Source organism: Lepisosteus oculatus, chromosome 14 (assembly GCF_040954835.1).
Source record: "Lepisosteus oculatus isolate fLepOcu1 chromosome 14, fLepOcu1.hap2, whole genome shotgun sequence".
Classification (NCBI taxonomy): Eukaryota; Metazoa; Chordata; class Actinopteri; order Semionotiformes; family Lepisosteidae; genus Lepisosteus; species Lepisosteus oculatus.
The window spans coordinates 44362511-44384587 of NC_090709.1; the positions used below are offsets into that span (position 1 = coordinate 44362511).

General features: G+C 45.0%; 1 protein-coding gene, 1 long non-coding RNA gene and 3 other non-coding genes across 5 annotated transcripts; 1 reads left to right on the plus strand and 4 right to left on the minus strand.

Moving 5' to 3' along the window:
• Positions 1-700: 700 nt before the first annotated feature.
• Positions 701-2109, minus strand: LOC138243270 (zinc finger protein 180-like). Its single transcript, XM_069198821.1, has 2 exons — positions 1892-2109; positions 701-1764 (listed from the first exon to the last, which is right to left on the minus strand). Exon 2 carries the CDS (start codon positions 1754-1756, stop codon positions 701-703), a length of 1056 nt encoding a protein of 351 aa, XP_069054922.1. The 5' UTR covers positions 1757-1764; positions 1892-2109.
• A 13449-nt stretch (positions 2110-15558) lies between these two features.
• On the minus strand, positions 15559-15630 carry trnah-gug (transfer RNA histidin (anticodon GUG)). The gene has a single exon. It is a non-coding gene; the product is annotated as a tRNA-His (tRNA).
• A 694-nt stretch (positions 15631-16324) lies between these two features.
• trnav-cac (transfer RNA valine (anticodon CAC)) lies at positions 16325-16397 on the plus strand. The gene has a single exon. It is a non-coding gene; the product is annotated as a tRNA-Val (tRNA).
• A 616-nt stretch (positions 16398-17013) lies between these two features.
• Positions 17014-17085, minus strand: trnad-guc (transfer RNA aspartic acid (anticodon GUC)). The gene has a single exon. It is a non-coding gene; the product is annotated as a tRNA-Asp (tRNA).
• Positions 17086-17630: 545 nt separating this feature from the next.
• Positions 17631-20088, minus strand: LOC138243312 (uncharacterized). The gene is made up of 2 exons (XR_011192098.1): positions 19976-20088; positions 17631-18433 (listed from the first exon to the last, which is right to left on the minus strand). It is a non-coding gene; the product is annotated as an uncharacterized lncRNA (long non-coding RNA).
• Between the last annotated feature and the right edge of the window lie 1989 nt (positions 20089-22077).

Below are 22077 nucleotides of genomic sequence, written 5' to 3' on the forward strand. Positions count from 1 at the left end.
GGTTACATAATAATAGATGTAATAGAAATTGAATAAAACTCAATATGAGTAGAGCTGCTATGTGTCCATGGTGTATGCAATATATACAAGTAGTGCGGTTATGCTGAATACAGTGAAAACTGTGTGTCCATGTAGCCATTACAGGTGATTTGCTAAAGGAGCTGGAGGTTGGCTATTTAGCAGTCTTATTGCCTGGAGGTAGAAGCTGTTCCGTAGTCTGTTGGACTTGGACCGAATACTTTGGTACCGTTAACCGGAAGGTAGGAGGGAAAATAGTTTGTGACTGTGATGACTGTGGTCCTTGAGAACGGACCTGGCCTTCTTCAGACATCTAGCTGAGTAGATATCCTGGATGTTTTCTAGCTCACAGCCGGTGATGAGCTGTGCTGACTTCACCACCCTCTGCAGTACTTTGCGATCCCGGGCGGAGCAGTTCCCATACCAGGCAGTGATGCAACCAGTCAGGATGCTCTCAATAGTGCACCTGTAGATGTTGGCCTGGATATGTGATGGCATGCCAAACCTCTTTAGCCTACGGAGAAAGAATAGGCGCTGCCGTGCTGTTTTGACCATGGTTTTAGTGTGGTGGGTCCAGGTTAAGTCCTCTGAGATGTTAACTCCCAGGATCTTGAAACTGCTGACCCTCTCCACTGCAGTTCCACTGATGTAGATAGGTGTGTGATCTCCTCCCTAGTGTGTTCTATTGCCTCTCTCCTGTGTGAATGCGCTGATGGGCTCTTAAGTTACTTGAAAGACTAAAACATTTCCCACACTGACTGCAGCTGAACGGTCTCTCTCCTGTGTGAACAAGCTGGTGCCTTTTTAAGTCATGTGATTGACTAAAACTCTTCCCACACTGACTGCAGCTGAATGGCTTCTCTCCTGTGTGAGTGCGCTGGTGGGCTCTTAAGTTACTTGATTTACTAAAACTCTTCCCACACTGACTGCAGCTGAACAGTCTCTCTCCAGTGTGAGTGCGATTGTGGGCTAATAAGGCACTTGAGACTCTAAAACTCTTCCCACACTGACTGCAACTGAATGGTCTCTCTCCTGTGTGAATACGCTGGTGTCTTTTTAAGTAGTGTGACTGACTAAAACGCTTCCCACACTGACAGCAGCTGAATAATTTCTCTCCTGTGTGAATGCCCTGGTGGACTATTAAGGTTCTTGACTGACTAAAACTCTTCCCACACTGACTGCAGCTGAATGGTCTCTCTCCTGTGTGAATGCGCTGGTGGACTATTAAGGCACTTGTGTCTCTAAAACTCTTCCCACACTGATTGCAGCTGAATGGTCTCTCTCCTGTGTGAATACCCTGGTGTCTTTTTAAGTTGTGTGACTGACTAAAACTCTTCCCACACTGACTGCAGCTGAATGGTCTCTCTAATGTGTGAATGTGCTGGTGGACTACTAAGATACTTAAGACACTAAAACTCTTCCCACACTGACGGCAAGTGAAAGATTTCTCTCCTGTGCAAAGGTTTTTTGAAATGCTAGACTGACAAAAACGCTGCTCATCCCTGTGTTGCAATGGCAGTTTGTCCACTCCATCTGAGCAAGGCTTTGAGTGATTCTTCCTCATTGTCTGATCATGCTGGGGTTTCTTATTCTGCAAATCCTTCATGGAATGATTTTGCTCTCTGTTCTGAAACTGAGATTTGTTTTCTCCATCGTGTCCTTCAGTGTGCAGCTCAGCAGTCTGAATCACCTGGGGCTCCTTCTTCAGCTCTGCGGGGTCAATCAACTGGGGCTCCATGTCCTTATCTGTAAGATTAAACTCACTCAGTTCTTCTTTGAGCTCTTGTACAGAGACACAGTAAAGTTCATTACAACCTTGTGACATATTGTTTGTGTCCTGATTATTAATCTTCTCTGTAAAAGCATCACATACTAAGAGTCCAGGTGTCCCACTCTCAGGCTCCGTCTTCATCATGGGCACAGAGTCCAGATCCTCCACACTCTGTCTGCTCTCTGTGTGCTGCTCACTGAGTGTCTCTTTCCCTTCTGCAGCAGTGATCTCTGTCTCCTGCATCAGACTGGAGCTCCACTCCTCCTCACTGTGCTGCTGTTCAAGAGGAGCCCTTTCCCCAGCATCAGGGAGAACACTGGCCTCTGAGCCTGAAAACACAGGACAAGAAGACAAGACCTTTATAATAATAATAATAATAATAATAATAATAATAATAATAATAATAATAATAATAATAATAATAATAATAAACTTTATTATACAGATGCAGCCATTCAAAATGCACGGTACAAACCCGTACTGCAGTACGTGATTGGCTGGCCAAAATGACCGACGGGCACTCATGGTGCATTAGTCGGTAGTGAAAAGATTTAATCATTTAATCTCTTTACTGTGCACATTTTAATCCGCTTAGTATTGAATATTTATAGGAAATTTTACCACTAAAGGGAAATTTTAGCAGCTGAGCATAAAAAGAAGAGGAGCATAACACATCTGAAGGTAGACAGATAGATAGAAGGTCATAAATGATATTAATTTAGGAACATACAGTAGGCTAGTCAAACGTTCTGAGGTCAAATTCTTCCAGGACGGGGGTATCTTTAAAGCGGAGACGACGGCATCGAAAATTTTTGGCGCGCCCTCTCTTTAAAGCCCTGGCCAAATATGAAGACAGTACGTACAGTTATAATTCAAACTGAATTAAAAACTACACATCCCAGTTACCATGGTGGTGCATGTGATCATTGTATTTAACCAATGAAACAGGGCGAAAAATCAGTCACATGACTTTGGGGCTGAGTTTCGAAAGCTTAATCTATCAGCAACAAAGCGAAATCTATACGATAGGCTACCTCAAACTGTCAGTTACATGACTGTGTACATCGCTTAAGCCACTCCTATTTGGCATTTTAGTTATGGAGGCAGGAAGACGTACCCCCCCTCCCCCTTCCTCTGGGTGCCTGACTTGTTGCCATCTTTAACCGTTCCGTTTCCGAATCATAGTAGGTACACGTACAAAAAATAGGTCATCCCAGATACAATACATATAGATTTTTGTGGTAAGAGGGAGCAAAACATCAGTATTTACCGCTAGTAATTAGTATGAGACTTATAGTTGAAATCTGAGCCTAAATATAAAGTTAAAATCTCGACAAAGCAATGTAGGAAATACGCACACAGAAATACACAGAGAAAATAAATCCTTTCTGAGATCTAAAATCAGTTTCGATCAAGGTCTCCAAAACGAACAAGAAAACATTTTCAGAGAGCAATTACGCTGTGTTTATTTAGAATAAGTGATTTATGAGCAATCTAATTTCTTATTCGTTTAAAACAGTGAAATGTCAGCTGCAAAAGATCGCACCAGAGACAGCACTATCTCTGCCACTCACAGACGTTCAGGAAAGGGTGAATGAAGTCATGTCAAGTACAATACTTCGGTGATCAATAATAACAGTTGAAGGACAAGAAACAAAAGATAGTGAAAACTGAAGGTTTTTAAGGCTAAAACTAAAATTCGTCCTACAAATTAAGGCAAATATAAATTCAGGACGTTAAAGTGCTAGAGGTGTAAAAAATACACAAATGCACATGAGCAAAAAGTTTTAGAAATGGAGCAGGTGTTACTTTGAAATAAGCAAACAGAAAAAAGCCATGACTATACATAGTGCAGAAGAGGGATGCAGGAACACTTGCTTAGATATACAAAAAAATCACAAAAAAGTGTATGTTACAAAAGAACATGCAAACATGTTCATGAAAATGTACGTCCATTTCCCTTTGGGATCAATAAAGTCTTATCCATCTCTACACATGAAACAGAGTGAGGAATCAGAAAATTAGTACGCATAAAAAACAGCAATTCTGTGAGTGAGATCCAAATGAATTAATAGCAAACATGGTTTCATGGAGGGCTTCTCAGATAGTTGGGCATTCAGGTAGATTGCCAGGCGAAAGGATCTGTAAATGTATTTTGTTAAAGCAAGTCAGTTTTTCGCAACACATAAAATACATTTTTCCAAGAAAGTTTAGCCTGTGTCACTAATGAAACCACTAGATAAAGACAAATATAGAAATCTAAAGATTTTTTTATTCAATGTTGGTAGCAGGATGAACTGTCGGGTTGAGCTAAGTGTATATTTTGTAGCAGAGTTGCTGCAAGATATTAACAGTGAAAAAAGGTATTTAGAAATGAGTCATTTCAAGAAGAAAAATTTCAGAATAATTGTAAAACAGGATAGAGAAAGCACAGAACATAAGCAGTTAGATTGATCAGATTAGTATGAAAAGTCATTTAGCAAAGAGGGAATGAGAAGAGTGACAAAGCAATAAAGCAATACAGTAGATGTAAAAACAGTTATAAGGACCACAGATTACAAAGTAAATACATAAAATAAAGACAAGCAGTTAGAAGTGCTACCACAATTAGAAAATGAAGCAGATATAGACACTTAGTCTTCTGAAAAAGGTTTTGAGGTTAGATTTAAATGCACTCAGGGTACGTGACTGATATCATTGGGGATACAAATCCAGAGCTCTGGGGTGCAGCTAGAGAAGGTCCTGTCACCCACAGAATGTAGATGTTCTTGAGGACAGCTAGAAGACCAGAGTCAGATGGACAAAGGTGGGGAGTAGACAGATAATAAGCCAGATAGGTACTGAATGAGGATGAGGATTTTGAAGTTGACTCGAAACCTGATAGGAAGCCAGTGCAAGGACAGGCGTAATGCATCCCGATCAGGATTCTCGCTGTCAAATTCTGAACATATTAAAGATGCTCAGTGTGGATTTAATTTCCCCAGTGAACAGGATGTGCATTTATTAATTCTAGAAAAAAAATGGCTTTCTTGATTTCTCTAGTTCCTAGTTTCTCTAGTTCCCTTTAAAATAAACTATTATTCCACCATGCAGAGTATTACATGGCCAGTATTTACATATGATATTTGTGATTTAAAGAAATTAACACAAGCAGCTTTTGAGGGGTTAAGTGTTGGCTGAGTTATTGCAGGATATAAGACTAGAGATGTTGGTAGGAAAAAGATAATTTGAGGAAAGTTGAGGAATACACTGATAACAAGAACACTTCCTGATGGGGTTAGGCATACTTTTGATGAAGATGATGAAGTTAACAGACTGTATGTTTACATAGATACTGAAATGAGGATTGTATTTTAGATTTTGTGTAGTTGCTAGCATTGAACTGTGTGTTGGATGCACATGAATTGAAGGAATGGGCAAACATAGCTGATGCTGATCCACAGAGCCAGCATATTAAGATTTTTATATTTAGAGGCAATTTGTTGAAATAACTAACTAGGTATGGCTATTGATGTGCAAGAGAGGTAGAAAGGCTGTTTCCTTAAGCCAGCACTATAAAATAATTTATCCTCAGTGAGATGCTGCCATCTCACAGTGGGTTTCTAACACTGTGTATAGTTCAATCCACACAGTGCCTTTACTTCCATCCATTTTCTAATCTCTTTATCCAGTACAGAGGATTTGGAGCCTATCCCAGTAAGCAACGGACACAAGGCAGAATACACCCTGGACATAGCGCAAGTCCATCACAGGACAGACAGACACAAACACACATTACCAGGGCCAGTTTTCCCATAAGCCAATTAACCTACCAGTATGTTTTGGAGTGCGAGAGGGAATCATTAAAATAAATACAGCTTTTTAGTATAGATTACACTTTCCTAAAATATATTTAAAAAATAAAAACGATTACAATCTAATCTTCCCACGTTTGATCCCAAAAAATCCCAAGAAAAATAAATCTAAACGGGGAGAAAGCTATGCTGATAGTTTATTAAGATACTTAAAAGACAAAGATAACAATTTATGTTGCATTTGTCTGATTGTATAAAAAAGACATTTAATAAAACTGATAATTCTGGTCCCAAAGTCTGATTGCCTGACACACATTCGAAGAAGTCCTATATTTTCTAATATACGCACATCCCGGAATTTTGACTTCACTGTGTGATGAAGAAATTTTAAAGACTACTTCTTAGCGTAGATAAAAAAAGCTTGGATTCTCATGTACAGTATCTGATACACATATCTTTTTCTGTTGTCTTTGTTGATCTCTTGAGGATCCTTGTGATATTTTGAGCTCTTGTTATAAAAGTGTCGCAGTTTAAATCATTTTCGTCGTTAGAAATTATGAAACGCTCTGTTAAAAGCAAGGGAGTTTTTATGTCTGTTATAGTAAAAGAAAATGCCCGACAAACTAGGGATTTGGCAGCTTTTCAGTGCTTGTACAATCAATGGAAATGTTCAAATAAATGTGCTAAAGAAATAAACAAAAAAAGTCATTTATTCCTTTATCATATTGTCTAGCTAATGTCCCGTTCTTGTTAGTTAGATCAACGAAATGCTGTGGAGTTACTTTTTGTCGATGAAAAAATAAAAGTATTTTCATTTAAAATGACGGTTACAAATAATGTGGACCAGCGTAATACTTTGAGTTTACAGCTTATCCAAGGTCATTCATTAATACTATTAGTGATATCTTCGGTAAAGGCTTTGATGCATAAAATATTTCTGCATAATTAAAATATTTATGATAAAGGTTGTGTTGTGTACTTTTGCCCAACTGAACAATCTTGCTTTAATAAAATATACCAACTTTTTAATGACTGATGATTAACATGCTGTAATACACAGTTTAAATTTAAAAGCTCAAATGCTGTACATGAGAGGTTAAGCTTTAATGGCTCCTCCTGGCGGTTTTACAAGGTGATTCCGGATACTTTCCAATATGACGTCATATGACACATTACACTGCATCATACCGTGTTTTGATCCGACACGCCCACCATGTTGTACCATGGTGTACCTCACGCGTTTTGAATGGCTGCATCTGTATATAGAACCTTCAAAGGTGGCTGTATAGTATGTGAAAGGAAGATGCTTTGACAATATGCTGCACATATGGGTCCAATGTCAGGTCTGAGTTAAATATCATCCTCGGGTTTTCAATTTAGACTGAAGCTCAAGTACAGAACTATCTACGGATAGGTCTAGAGCATTGGTTTTACAAAGTTTGTGGGTGGTGCCAATAAGCATGACTTTAGTCTTGTCACAGTTAAGATGAAGGAAATTCTGAGTCACATAGGTTTTTTATGTCGGAGATGCAATTCGATAAAATAGAGAAAGCCACATCAGTGTCAGGTTTGGTATGGACGTCTAGGTGAGAATCCTCAGCATAGAAATGACAGTTGAGCCCATGTGACCTTAAAAGCTGACCAAGTGGACACATGTAAATGCTAACTGACACTTCTGACAACTAACTGACAACTAACTGACAACTAACTGACACTTCTGCCTACCTCCCTCTCCAACAGGACCCTACCACTGACTACCAAAAGGAAGTGGTATCCACCATTTCCCTTCTTATCAGCAGTAATGAGCTCCCCCAGGAGGCGAACCGGCTCATCATGGAACATCCACAGGTATCTCAATTTTACCTCCTCCCCAAAATCCACAAACCGGACACCCCTGGACGCCCAATCGTATCAGCATGTAACTTTCCAACTACTTACATCTCAGCCTTTCTCGACAGCCTCATGAGACCGCTGGTTGAAGATCTTCCCTCATACATCAAAGACACCAACCACGCGCTCCAACTTTTCAATGATTTCCAATTTCAGGGTACCGAATGCCACATTTTTACCATGGACATCACATCTCTGTACACCGTCATTCCCCATAATGACGGCCTTACAGCACTCAAGCACACGCTGGACAAACGCACAGTGCTTGATCCACCCACCCACACCCTGGTACGCCTTGCAGAATTGGTCCTCACACTGAACGCATTCTCTTTCAATAATCTTTTTTACCAACAGGTCAGTGGAGTTGCCATGGGCACCAGAATGGGACCCAGCTATGCCAACATTTTTGTCGGCTGGGTAGAAGAACGCTTCTTCGCCTCCTACACTGGCTATGTCCCTGACCTCTACAAACGATATATTGATGACTGCGTCGGTGCCGCCACATGCTCCAACGATCAGCTTGAGTTCTTCCTGCACCATTTCACCAACTTCCACCCGTCCCTCAAATATACGGTTAACATATCTTCCACCACTCTTCCGTTTCTAGACATCCACTTGTCTATCAACTACCCCCGACTGTCCACTTCAGTTTATTACAAACCCACGGATTCACACAGCTACCTCCTGTACAGCTCATTTCACCCCAACCACACTAAAAACTCTCTTCCTTTTTCACAGTTCCTTAGGTTACGACGACTATGCAGCGACGACATCGACTTCGAGAACCAAGCCCTCGAAATGTAATCATTTTTTATCAACAGAGGATATCCCAGCAGTGTGATTGACAGGGCCCTTGCCCGAGCCAAAAACACCCCCCGGACCATCAACCCGATCAGGAACTCCCGCCGTAACAACCGCATTCCCTTGGTGCTTCCTTACCACCCTAACACACTTCCTATCCCCAGGACCATTACCCAGAACTTTTCCATCCTACAGGATGATCCCTCCATTGGGGCCCTCTTTTCTGATCGCCCTATCATCTCATATCGCCGACCACCTAATCTGCGTAACCTCCTTGTTCACAGCTCCCTTGACCGCCCTCAACAACCATCCACACCAGGCACTTTCCCTTCCAACAGAGCTCGCTGTATCACTTGCAAGTACACAACCACCACCACACTCATTCAAGGCCCCTCAGGACAATTCCGGATCACCCAGACAGCATCTTGTACCTCCAGCAACCTTATTTACTGTATCTCTTGCAGTAAATGCCCAGCCATCTACATTGGAGAAACAGGAAGGAGACTTGGAGACCGCTTCAGAGAACACGTCAGGGCTGTGAAGATTATGGATCTCTCCAAGCCCATTGTTTCTCATTTCACCTCTGACGGCCACGACCACACTAATCTCTCCGTCTGTGTTCTCAAAGACGGTTTTCCGAACTCATACATCAGAAAGACCACTGAAACTAAAATTATTCTGCAGTTAGGATCACACATTCTCCCTTCCCTTAACGACAGATTACTGTTCTTTTAAATTTTCTCCTTTCATTGGAAGTTTCATTTCACACCTCTCTGCACCCATTCTGACTTCACACCTCTTGATTGGCCTCTCTTTCTGTCCCCTGCTCCCGCCTCTCACTCCTCATCCCTCCCAGCCTTTGTTCTCCTGCTACTGTACCTTTGCCTACTGCCCTGTCTCTCTCACGCCTGAAGAAGGCTCCACGGCCGAAACGCTGTGTTCTATTTCTTCTTTTTTTCAGCATGGAATAAACCTATTACTTGTTCCTTGTCTGTTTAAGGTTCTGTAGCATTCCAGTTTATGTTGTGTTTGTGTGTGTCCCAGTGTGTGAGATATTGCTGTTTGATCTGTGCTGTGATGTGGTTGAGTCTGGGTTGTGGTGCTCTACCTCTCCCTCTCTGTGGGGCCAGCAGGGGGTGCTCACCCTTTGGTCTGTGTGGGTCCTAATGCACCAGTATAGTGACGGGGGACACAATCTGGCCCACCAGCGACGAGCAGGTTACCAGATCTAGACAACAGGGGCAACTCTTAGTCGTATGAGCTTAGTCACACATCGCAGCGATTAAAAAAACAAAATAAACGTATTATGTCTGTTACTAACGACTTTTTTTTCCTACATTGAAAGTCTCTTTCCCGGGTGATTTTCTAGCGTGACTGGGGCTCTTCATTTCTCCTCGGTGTCTCATCGCGGGCGGATTTGAAACAGACCACAGAACCTGCCACTGCAGTGCTCTTGGTTAGGGGCTCTCATCCTGCATCACCTATCTTCCACAGGAAATTCAAGAAGGAGAAAATCCAAAACACAACACAGGCGTCGGCATGCATGGGCTACAAAAGGAACAAGTAAAATGTTTCTTCCGGGCTGAAAAGAGAAGGAAGGAAAACACACCGTTGCGGCGCTACGACACGAAGACGCCGAGCCAGTTGAGCACAGCAAACCCAAACTGTTCTCACAAGTTGCTTGTACTTCAGGCGAAATAAAAGCTGCTGAGCTAAATCAGGAAAGAGGTAACTATTAGGACTGCTCACTGTTCCTCAGGCTGGGACAGGAGATCACACACTGTGTTATTATTACTGAGAGACAGGCTCACTTTCTGTTCCCCAGACTGGAACAGGAGATCACACACTGTATTATTATTATTGAGAGACAGGCTCACTGTGTCTTCGTTTGGGCTCGGACAGTAGATCACACACTGTATTATTATTACTGAGAGAGAGGCTCACTGTCTGTTCCTCAGGCTGGGATAGGAGATCACACACTGTATTATTATTATTGAGAGTCTGGCTCACTGTTCCCGAGGCTGGGACAGGAAATCCCACACTGTATCATTATTATTTAGAGACAGACTCACTGTCTTTTCCTCAGTCTGGGACAGGTGGTCACACACTATATTATTGAGAGACAGGCTCACTGTCTGTACCTCAGGCTGGGACAGTAGATCACACTGTATCATTATTATTAATATTATTGAGAGTCTGGCTCACTGTTCCCCAGGCTGGGACAGGAGATCCCACACTGTATTATTATTATTGAGAGTCTGGCTCACTGTTCCCGAGGCTGGGACAGGAGATCCCACACTGTATCATTATTATTTAGAGACAGACTCACTGTCTTTTCCTCAGTCTGGGACAGGAGGTCACACACTGTATTATACTTATTGAGAGACAGACTCACTGTCTTTTTCTCAGTCTGGGACAGGTGGTCACACACTATATTATTATTGAGAGACAGGCTCACTGTCTGTACCTCAGGCTGGGACAGTAGATCACACTGTATTACTATTATTAATATTATTGAGAGCCTGGCTCACTGTTCCTCAGGCTGGGACAGGAGATCCCACACTGTATTATTATTATTGAGAGACAGGCTTACTCTCTGTTCCTCAAGCTGAGACAGGACATCACATACTGTATTATTATTATTTAGAGACAGGCTCACTGTCTGTTCCTCAGAGTTGGACAGGAGATCCCACACTCAATTATTCTTATAGAGAGACAGGCTCACTGTATGTTTCCCAGGCTGGGTCAGGAGCTCACACAGTATTCTTATTATTGAGAGACAGTCTCACTGCCTGTTCCCCAGGCTGGGACAGGAGATAACACTGTATTATTATTGAGAGACAAACTCACTGTCTGTTCCTCAGGCTGGGACAGTAGATCACACTGTATTATTATTATTGAGAGTCTGGCTCACTGTTCCCCAGGCTGGGACAGGAGATCCCACACTGTATTATTATTATTTAGAGACAGACTCACTGTCTTTTCCTCAGTCTGGGACAGGTGGTCACACACTGTATTATTATTGAGACAGGCTCACTGTCTGTTCCTCAGGCTGGGACAGTAGATCACACACTGTATTATTATTATTGAGAGAGAGGCTCACTGTCTGTTCCTCAGACTGGGACAGGAGATCAGACACTGTATTATTATTGAGAGACAAGCTCACTGTATGTTCCCCAGGCTGGGACAGGAGGTCATACATTATATTATTAATATAGAGAGACGAGCTCACTGTATGTTCCACAGGCTGGGACAGGAAATCACACTGTATTATTATTATTGAGAGACAGACTCACTGTCTTTTCCTCAGTCTAGGACAGTTGGTCACATACTGTATTATTATTATTGAGAGACAGGCTCACTGTTCCTCATGCTGGGACAGTAGATCACACTGTATTATTATTATTATTATTATTATTATTATTATTATTATTATTATTATTATTATTATTATTATTATTATTACTCAGAGTCTGGCTTTCTGTTCCACAGGCTGAGACAGGACATCACATATTGTATTATTATTATAGATTGACAGGCTCACTGTCCCTCAGGCTGGGACAGGAGATAACACACTGTATTATTATTATTGAGAGACGGGGTCACTGTCTGTTCCTCTGGCTGGGACACAGGATCACACACTGTATTATTATTGAGAGACAGGCTCACTCTCTGTTCCTCAAACTGGGACAGGAGATCACAAACTGTATTATTATTATTGACAGATAGGCTCACTGTGTCTTCGCTTGGGCTTGAACAGGAGAGCACACACTGGATTATTATTATTATTGAGAGAAAGGCTCACTGTCTGTTCCTCAGGCTGGGACAGGAGGACATACACTATATTATTATTATAGAGAGACAGGCTCACTGTATGTTCCCCAGGCTGGGACAGGAGATCACATTGTATTATTATTATTGAGAGAAAGTCTCACTGTCTGTTCCTCAGGCTGGAGCAGGAGATCACACACGGTATTATTATTACTGAGAGACAGGCTCACTGTCTGTTCCTAAGAGTTGGACATGAGATCCCACACTGAATTATTATCATAGAGAGACAGACTCACTGTATGTTCCCCAGGCTGGGTCAGGAGATCACACTGTATTATTATTATTGAGAGACAGTCTCACTGTCTGTTCCTCAGGCTGGAGCAGGAGATCACATACTGTATTATGATTATTGATTGACAGGCACACTGTTCCTCAGGCTGGGACAGGAGATCGCACCCTGTATTATTATTATTGACAGATAGGCACACTGTGTCGTCGTTTGGGCTGGGACAGGAGATCACACACTGTATTATTATTATTGAGAGACAGGCTCTCTGTCTGTTCCTCAGGCTGGGACAAGAGATCACACACTGTATTATTATTATTGTGAGACAGGCTCACGGTCTTTTACCCAGGCTGGGAGAGGAGATCCAACACTGTTGTATTATTATTGAGACACAGGCTCACTGTCTGTTCCTCAGGCTGGAACAGTAGATCACAGTATATTAGTATTATTATTGAGAGTCTGGCTCACTGTTCCCCAGGCTGGGACAGGAGATCCCACACTTTATTATTATTATTATTGAGAGACAGGCTCACTGTTTGTTCCTCAGGCTGGGACAGGACATCACACTGTATTATTATTATTATTGAGAGACAAGCTCACTGTTCCTCAGGCTGGGACAGGACATCACACTGTATTATTATTATTGACAGATAAACTCACTGTTCCTCAGGCTGGGACAGGAGATCACACTGTATTATTATTATTGAGAGACAAGCTCACTGTTCCTCAGGCTGGGACAGGACATCACACTGTATTATTATTATTGACAGATAAACTCACTGTTCCTCAGGCTGGGACAGGAGATCACACGGTGTAATATTATTATTAGTGAGAGACAGGCTCACTGTTCCTCAGGCTAGGACAGGAGATCACACTGTATTATTATTATTATTGAGAGTCTGGCTCACTGTTCCCCAAGCTGGGACAGGAGGTCACACACTGTATTATTATTATTGAGAGACAGGTTCACTGTCTGTTCCTCAGGCTGGGACAGTAGATCACACTGTATTATAATTATTGAGAGTCTGACTCACTGTTTCCCAGGCTGGGACAGGAGATGACACACTGTATTATTATTATTGAGAGACAGGCTCACTGTCTGTTCCTCAGGCTGGGACAGGAGATCACATAGTTTATTCATATTATTGTTGAGAGACATGTTCACTGTCTGTTCCTCAGGCTGGGACAGTAGATCACACTGTATTATAATTATTGAGAGTCTGACTCACCTGTATCCCAGGCTCGGACAGGAGATCACACACTGTATTATTATAATTGAGTATCTGGCTCACTGTTCCCCAGGCTGTGACAGGAGGTCACACACTGTATTATTATTATTGAGAGACAGGCTCGCTGTCTGTTCCTCAGGCTAGTACAGGAGATCACGCACTGTATTATTATTATTGAGATAAAGGCTCACTGTCTGTTCCTCAGGCTGGGACAGTAGATCACACTACTTTATTATTATTGAGAGTCTGGCTCACTGTTCCCCAGGCTGGGACAGGAAATCACAAACTGTATTATTATTATTATTATTATTGAGAGACAAGCTCACTGTTCCTCAAGGCTGGGATAGGACATCACACTGTATTATTATTATTGACAGATAAACTCACTGTTCCTCAGGCTGGGACAGTAGATCACACTGTATTATAATTATTGAGAGTCTGACTCACTGTATCCCAGGCTGGGACAGGAGATCACACACTGTATTATTATTATTGAGAGTCTGGCTCACTGTTCCTCAGGCTAGTACAGGAGATCATGCACTGTATTATTAATATTGAGATACTGGCTCACTGTGTGTTCCTCAGGCTGGGACAGTAGATCACACTGTATTATAATTATTGAGAGTCTGACTCACTTTTTCCCAGGCTGGGACAGGAGATCACACACTGTATTATTATTATTGAGTATCTGGCTCACTGTTCCTCAGGCTGGGGCAGGAGATCACACACTGTTGTAGTGTGCTCTCACGAGGCACCAGTTCTGTAGGGGTTAGGGCATTTACTGGGACAATTATTTTTGTGGCAGTAAATCACAAAATTGATTCTTTTAATGGTCTTAGAATACAACCATGCGATATAACTCAAACAACGCACACAGGTACTAATACACGAGGAAACATTTATTAATATATAGAATATGCGTGTAAACCTAACAGATCTTATCGTAAGGGTTATCAGAATACAAAAGATATAAATTCATTCAGTTACAAAGAGTAACACATATCAAGAGGACATAAGTTTCGTATATCATTCATTTAGACCGTTTCGTAATTGAACTTGTTTACAACTTCTACATTAGATACTCAAAACAAGTACATAACACTTAGGAATTAAATTGATATCAACTGGTTGGGAGCAGTAACGCAATGAGGTTGAATACTCACTGCCGGTGGACTTGTGTTCTCACCGTTTCCGTAGTTGGGAGAGCGTTAGACTGAAGATCTAAAGATCCCGGGTTTCGGCATTTTGTTTCATCGCGCCCTTTGTTCCTCTCTCCAGCGCCCCCTGCCTAAAGTGACGCGTCCCTTTCTCAGCCCGAAACGCAAGCGAGACACCAGCAGCGGTCCCTGCAGGTTTCCGTAGTGTAGTGGTTTTCACGTTCGCTTCCCAGGCGAAAGATCCCCGGTTTGAAACCAGAGGGAAACAGCCTCTTTTTGCACGCTCCTGTACTTCACAGAGGTCTTGAGCGACCGGTCATTTGTTCCCAATGTATTTCCGGTGCCTTCGTGCACTCTTGTACCAAACGCACGTTCCTTCTGTACGCGGAGCCGATCATTTGCAATTGAGCTGTGCAGACAGACCAGGATGAGCTCTGTCGGCTCAAAAGCAGCGCAGGACCTGCAAGAACAACAGAAAGATTAGCATCCAGCGGGGGCCTCTTAGTGAGCCCAAGAGCTCATCAAGAATCGGCTCCAGCAACAGGGCTGGGCGCATTGTTCCATTCTCCGCCCACTCTCGGTGTAAACAAGTCCCTCCTGGTCTCTGCTTGAAATGCACTTTCCTGCGTTTGCTTTGGTGTAACTGGCTTTCCCCGCATGGGCGAATGTGAAGAAGATCCTTAGTAAGTCATTGAAGAAAACCGAGAAGAGGTCGGAGTGGCCTCTGTCGTTCATGAACGATCAGTCAGGCAGTACTCCTCTGTAAAGCGCCGTTCGTTCACATCGATTGGCTTTTTTTTGCCTTCATTCGTGCGAGTAGTAAAAGCAGACGCCCCTATTCTGCCGTGACCCGGATTCGAACCGGGGTTGTTGCGGCCACAACGCAAAGTACTGACCACTATACGATCACAGCGAGTTACCGAGACACACGCGGCAGGGCGGAAAGGGCTGTGCTCTCTTCGTGTGACATAATTCGGAAAAGTCCTGACGTTGCATTTCAACTGAGCCCCAGTATACATCGACCCTTCGACACTCTGAGTGACAACTCTCTTGCGTGTTTTCTCATATTTATGTAGTTTGCTTGCATGATGCCGGGAACAGCATGGTTGTTCGCTGCCATATAGTCTAGCGGTTAGGGTTCCTGGTTTTCACCCAGGCGGTTCGACTCGGTTTTGCCTCCTGCTTTCCAAAAGATCAGCACCGTGTACGAAAGAGCCGCATTAAAACTACTCGAACGTGCAAAACGTGCGAGAAGAGGGGGCGCTTGTTTCCAACCGAAACTTCTCGCGTGTGAGACGAGCTGATCATCGCTGTGGGAGGGTTACTCTGGTAGACAGGGCTGACCTTCGGCAATAGGATTTATAGTCTCCAAGATGATATTTGCACTTTCTGGAGAGGCGATTTTCTCCACTTCAGTAGCCCGATTTCGTCGATTGCGTGGAGAGGGCTGTAGAATGTGGCGCCGCCTTTCCTGCTCCGTCCAGGACAGGCGTGCTGGTCTCTGGAGAGAGAGCACGGTCCATCAGCGCACTCCAATAAAGGCACTGGAAGCAGCTGAATCGCATTGGCGAAGCTCAGCGCTGGGCCGCTGGGCACATCTTACCACCGTTTCCGTAGTGTAGTGGTTATCACGTTCGCCTCACACGCGAAAGGTCCCCGGTTCGAAACCGGGCGGAAACAGACAACTTTTGTCGCCAGGCACAAAAGGGGATTGGGGATTCGCCTAGCGCTGTGATCGAACAGACCCACTCACCTCTTAGTGTGGCGGGATCTGCACAGTGCATGTCACAGCGCATCCTGCTTTCACTTCAAGGCGCGTCCTGATGCACCCCAGTTTCCCGCGTGACAGGTGGGGACAGGTGACAGGTCCTATACTAACGAGGAAGACATCGCTCTCTCCGACCCCCGGCATCGTGTCCCGACCCACCGTGCTGGAAGCCGACGCGTGCTGTGATTCCTTTACGGAGCAGAAATGACAACCGAGGAGCCGAGAGATCATTTCAGCATTTCGCGTCTGAACGGAAAACACAAACGACCAACTCGGAATGACTTGCCTTTGACGCTTCTCAAAGCGTTCTTTGTGCATCGAACAGACCCACTCACCTCTTAGTGTGGCGGGATCTGCACAGTGCATGTCGCAGCGCTTCCTGCTTTCACTTCAATGTGCTTCCTGATGTCGAGTCAACTGCCGTGCGGAGGCTCTGAAAGCGAGAGCAATTAAAAGGTGCACGACGCTGTGAAAGAAAACAGAGAAGTGAAAGGCAGTCATTTCTCTAAGGAGGTGAAAGAAAAGCTACTCCCCGTCGGGGAATCGAACCCCGGTCTCCCGCGTGACAGGCGGGGATACTTGCCACTATACTAACGAGGAAGACATCGCTCTCTCCAACCCCCGGCATCGTGTCCCGACCCAGCATGCTGGAAGCCGACGCGTGCTGTGATCCCTTTACGGAGCAGAAATGACAACCGAGGAGCCGAGAGATCATTTCAGCATGTCGCGTCTGAACGGAAAACACAAACGACCAACTCGGAATGACTTGCCTTTGACGCTTTTCAAAGCGTTCTTTGTGCACGACGACTGCGCCGCTTACCAGATACAAATGGGTTGTACAACTTTGAACTAGCAAATGGAAGAGGGCTGAAGTAAATGACAAGATGTAAAAAGGGTTAACTTAAGTCAGTTCTGCCTGAAAATTAGACTTCTAAGCAACAGGGGTTTATGGCAGGAAAGGGGGTTAACTGATAAGGATTCCAGATGTGAGGGGGCATAATCTTAAACTGACCATTTGGCCAGGGTCTCTTAACTGGCCAAATACCATGACCCCCCCCTTACCATAACACCGAATGACGTCTGAAGCAGCAAGGAAGGACTATATAACCTACAAGTTTGTACCGGCACATCGAACAATACTTCGGTTTTGTTGTTTCTTGCGGGAAACAAGACTTCGGCTTTATTGTTCCTTGCATGCAATACACTCATCTGTTTTACTTCATCTCGGGATCCAGAACCTTATTCCTTCTGTTACAACAAATTTGGCGTAGTTGGCGGATGCTCCAGAAGGCGCAGAACTTCCCATCCGCAGGAGAGACGGTCAGCGCTCACATTACTAAGAGGTAAGGACTCCTCTTTTTTAAAAAAAAAAGTCCCGACTCTCTCTGATCGATTGGGAAATCTCTGCTCCCTGCGAGAATCGCCTGAGATGACGGAGTAAACGTGAGTTCCTGAATTCCTCTGGCCCGGGGAAGACACCGGTGTATGTAATGGGTGGTTTGCTGTAAGCCCAGAATTTGGTCTGGCAGGCGGTCCGCGGTATTGTGTACAGGCGTTCGAAGCTGGTGTAGGCGTCCCACACCGACAGATTGAAGAAACTGAGTCTCTTTAGTCTGAAGGGAGTGTCTCACACTGACAGGCCGGAGGAACTGAGTCTCTTTAGTCTGAAGGGAGTGTCTCACACTGACAGGCCGGAGGAACTGAGTCTCTTTAGTCTGAAGGGAGTGTTTCACACTGACAGGCCGGAGGAACTGAGTCTCTTTAGTCTGAAGGGAGTGAACCCAGGTGCCCTGTGCTGAGCCAGGATCAGGGTGGAGTGGCGATTGCCATGATCGGGCGAGCACAAAGCTTCATCAGCTGCCCTTTGCCACAGGAGGTAAGAGGATGTCCAGTGATGACGTGCTTCCCTGTCCGTCGTGGCAGTGAACAGGTCCTGGTTACAGGATCTCTAAAAAGGAAATAAAGACTGAAATCAGATCCGACCCACCATGCTGCCACGGCGACGGTGCACTGCCCAGTGAAAGTGGCAGCCTGTCCCTGGACTGTGGGTGGAAACTGGAGCACCTGGAGGAAACCCCCACAGACCAGGGAGAGAACATGCAAACTCCACACAGACAGCACCCACACCCAGGGTCCAGCACTGTGAAGCATGCCCGACGATGCGGAAGGGCTTTTACAAATGAGTGTGTAACTCACACTGGTGCCCAGGATGGCCTGCTACCGGAACGCAACCTAATTTTTTGAAAAGCAGCTCTAGGCATAGACAAGAGGAACAGATAAAACAAATCTTGGACTTATGACTTATTCAAAGCAGACTGAGTGCTGCTATACTGTATGTAGGAGCCAGAGATGAAGAATGAGCTATTTAAGGAAATCAGGAGTGTGAGAGAGGGACTGTGTGCTTTTCCTCCCAAATAGAAGGCTTGTGGTTCTTTATGCTTTTCTGCACAGGCTGCCAACGTTTGGGTTCTTGGTTTGAATGCTTGAGTTGTCAGGCTGGCGTTTTTTGTTCCTGTTGGAGCCCATAATTGTGAACAAGGCGCTTGAGGACGTCTCTGTGCGGGTGTGCGTTTGTAATGACGTGTGTGTGCCTCTCTGTTTCAGTATAAAAAATGCATTTAAGACATTCAGCCTTTTCATGTTCCTAATATTCTTTCTTTCTCGACAATAATAACTAAGGTGGCTGCTGGAAGAGGTGTTAATGGGGCCAGCAGGGGCTGCTCACCCTGCGGTCTGTGTGGGTCCTAATGCCCCAGTCTAGTGATGTGGACACTGGACTGTAAACTGGCGCCGTCCTTCGGATGAGACGTAAAACCGAGGTCCTGACTCTCTGTGGTCATTAAAAATCCCAGGGTGTTTCTCGAAAAGAGTAGGGGTTTTACCCCAGTGTCCTGGCCAAATTTCCCATTGACCCTTACCAATCATGGCCTCCTAATAACCCCCATTTATGAATTGGCTTCATTACTCTGCTCTCCTCCCCACTGATAGCTGGTGTGTGGGGAGCGTTCTGGTGCACTATGGCTGCCGTCGCATCATCCAGGTGGATGCTGCACATTGGTGGTGGTGGAGGGGAGTCCCCATGTCCTGCAAAGCGCTTTGAGTGGAGTGTCCAGAAAAGCACTATATAAGTGTAAGCAATTATTATTCATTATAATGTAATAAGTCAATTTTTTCTCACCCCTCCATTGCAAGGCATACACAACACAAACACCAGGAACAATTATCTCAGAAGCCAGTTAACCTCCCAAAAGAAATAAAAGGTGTTAAAAGTAAGTATCTCCTTTAGGTGAGGACAGACTGGATCAAACAAAAACAACATTTGAAGTGAATTGCAAATGTATTGAGTTGTGATGCAACTGTAACTTGAACCTAACATGACTGGGGCGAGCATTTTTGAAATTGCATTTTCACAGCTGAAATACAAAATGAAGCTGATCGCAGTCCAAACTCAAGGTATTGTTGTAAAACTAAATATTCAACATGTTTCTACCTGTCCCTTTTCAGCTCACTCGGAAGTCCATAGCCTGCAGCCTGGTGCCTCTCTCTCTCTCCCTCTCCACACTGCTGGTCCAGTGGAGGTGCTGTTTGATCCTGCAGGATCTGTCCAGTCTCATATAGTCTTACTGAGCAGCGCGGGGCTCCCTGGCCCCAGGTACGAACAGTGAGTGTCAGTGCAGAACAGCTCTCTGACACTCCGCTCCCTCACTCCAGCTGATCAGGGCAACTACACAGAGAGAGACCTTAAGGGAAGCAGTATCAGCACTGTGATCGTCACTGTGGGCGGTGAGCAGGTCTACAGTAGGGTCACTAGAGGGCTCTATATTCTTGACAGAGTGTGTTCTTCTATCATCCTCTGTCCTGATCGTCTTTCAGCTCACAGAGACACTGTCACCCTGCAGCCTGAAGCCTCTCTGTCTGTCCCTCTGTTCACTGGAGAGCCAGTTGAGGTGCTGTTTGATCCTGCAGGAGGTGGAAACTGGACCTCAGTGTGTTCTGTCCAGAGCAGCACAGCCAGCTGTGTCCCCCAGTACAGTTTTTTATTTTTATTTTTGATGATTAGCCATATGTTGATTACAATATTGTACATAATGTATAATTTGAACTCGATATTTTTCAGGAGTGAATGATTGTATATTTTCAGAATAAATTTCGAAACCAAATTATTGTCCCTCGATCTCTGTCTCTCTCTCGCCCTGCTGTCTGTCTGTCCCTGCCTCTCTGTCTCTCTCTTTCAGCCCCGTCTGTCAGTCTGTCTGTCCCTCGATCTGTCTCTCTCTCTCTCCTTCCTCTCTCTCTCTCGGTTTGTTTGTCCCTCAATCTCAATCTTTCTCTTTGCCCGCTGTCTTTCTGTGCCTTCATCTCTGTCTCTCTCTCCTTCCTTTCTGTCTGTCTCTCTGTCTGTCCTGCGTAGTCCCAGCTGGGCCTGTCTCCCCGACTCTCTGCCTTCAGCTCTGTTCGCCGATGTCCCACCAGCCCGTCTCTCTCTCAGCCTGTCTCTTGACTTGCAGGAGGAAGAGGAGGTGGAGACAGCTCCTCCGGCAGGAGAGAGGAAGGAGGTCAGTGCTGGTCCCACCCTGCCTCCTGTCCTGTCTGTGGTGGAGTTTCGCCGTCTTGTCTGTCCCTGGGTCTCAGTGTCTCTCTCTCTTTCAGCCCTGTCTGTCAGTGTCTCTCTCCTCCTCCTCTCTGTCCTCAGTGTGTCTCTCTCCTCCTCCTCTCTGTCCTGTGGTGTCCAGTCAGTGTGTCTCTCTCCTCCTCCTCTCTGTCCTGTGGTGTCCAGTCAGTATGTCTCTCTCCTCCTCCTCTCTGTCCTGTGGTGTCCAGGCAGTGTGTCTCTCTCCTCCTCCTCTCTGTCCTGTGGTGTCCAGGCAGTGTGTCTCTCTACTGCTCCTCCTCTCTGTCCTGTGGTGTCCAGTGGGTCAGTATTAGTGGGCTACACCCAGGCTCACTCACCGCGAGTGTGATCTCAGCAGAGTCTCTGTGCTCTTGGGACACTTGACTCACCTGTCTCTCTCTTCCTCTCCCTGTGCTGTCCCTCTCCTGCCCCCTCTCTCCCTCCTCGGACTCCAGCTGGAGGAGGTCCAATCAGCACCTCCTGTGAGACAGAAGAATTAGAAGGTGGGTAATGCTCTGATCCTCTCTTTACTCTTGTCCAGTGTCCAGTCAGTGTCCAGTCAGTGTGTCTGGATGAACCCCTCTCTCTCAGTGCAGTGTTCATGTACTGGAGTGTCCAGTCAGTGTGTCTGTATGAACCCCTCTCTCTCTCTCTCAGTGCAGTGTTCATGTACTGGAGTGTCCAGTTGTGTGTCTGTATGAACCCCTCTCTCTCTCTCAGTGCAGTGTTCATGTACTGGAGTGTCCAGTCCAACTCTTAACGTGACTCTCCTGTCTCTGCTTCAGAAGCGCTGGTGCGTCTTTTTAAACTCCCTGAGCTGCGTGTCGGTGGAGAGCGATGATCAGGACGAGCTGATGGAGGCGGTGGAGACTGTAGGTCAGGAGAGGAAGAGCGAGGGAGAGGAGGAGCAGGCTGCCGGGAAGGACAAGAAGAAGAAGAGGAGGTGCAGGTGAGCAGACAGGGGGGCGCCGCCCGGTCGT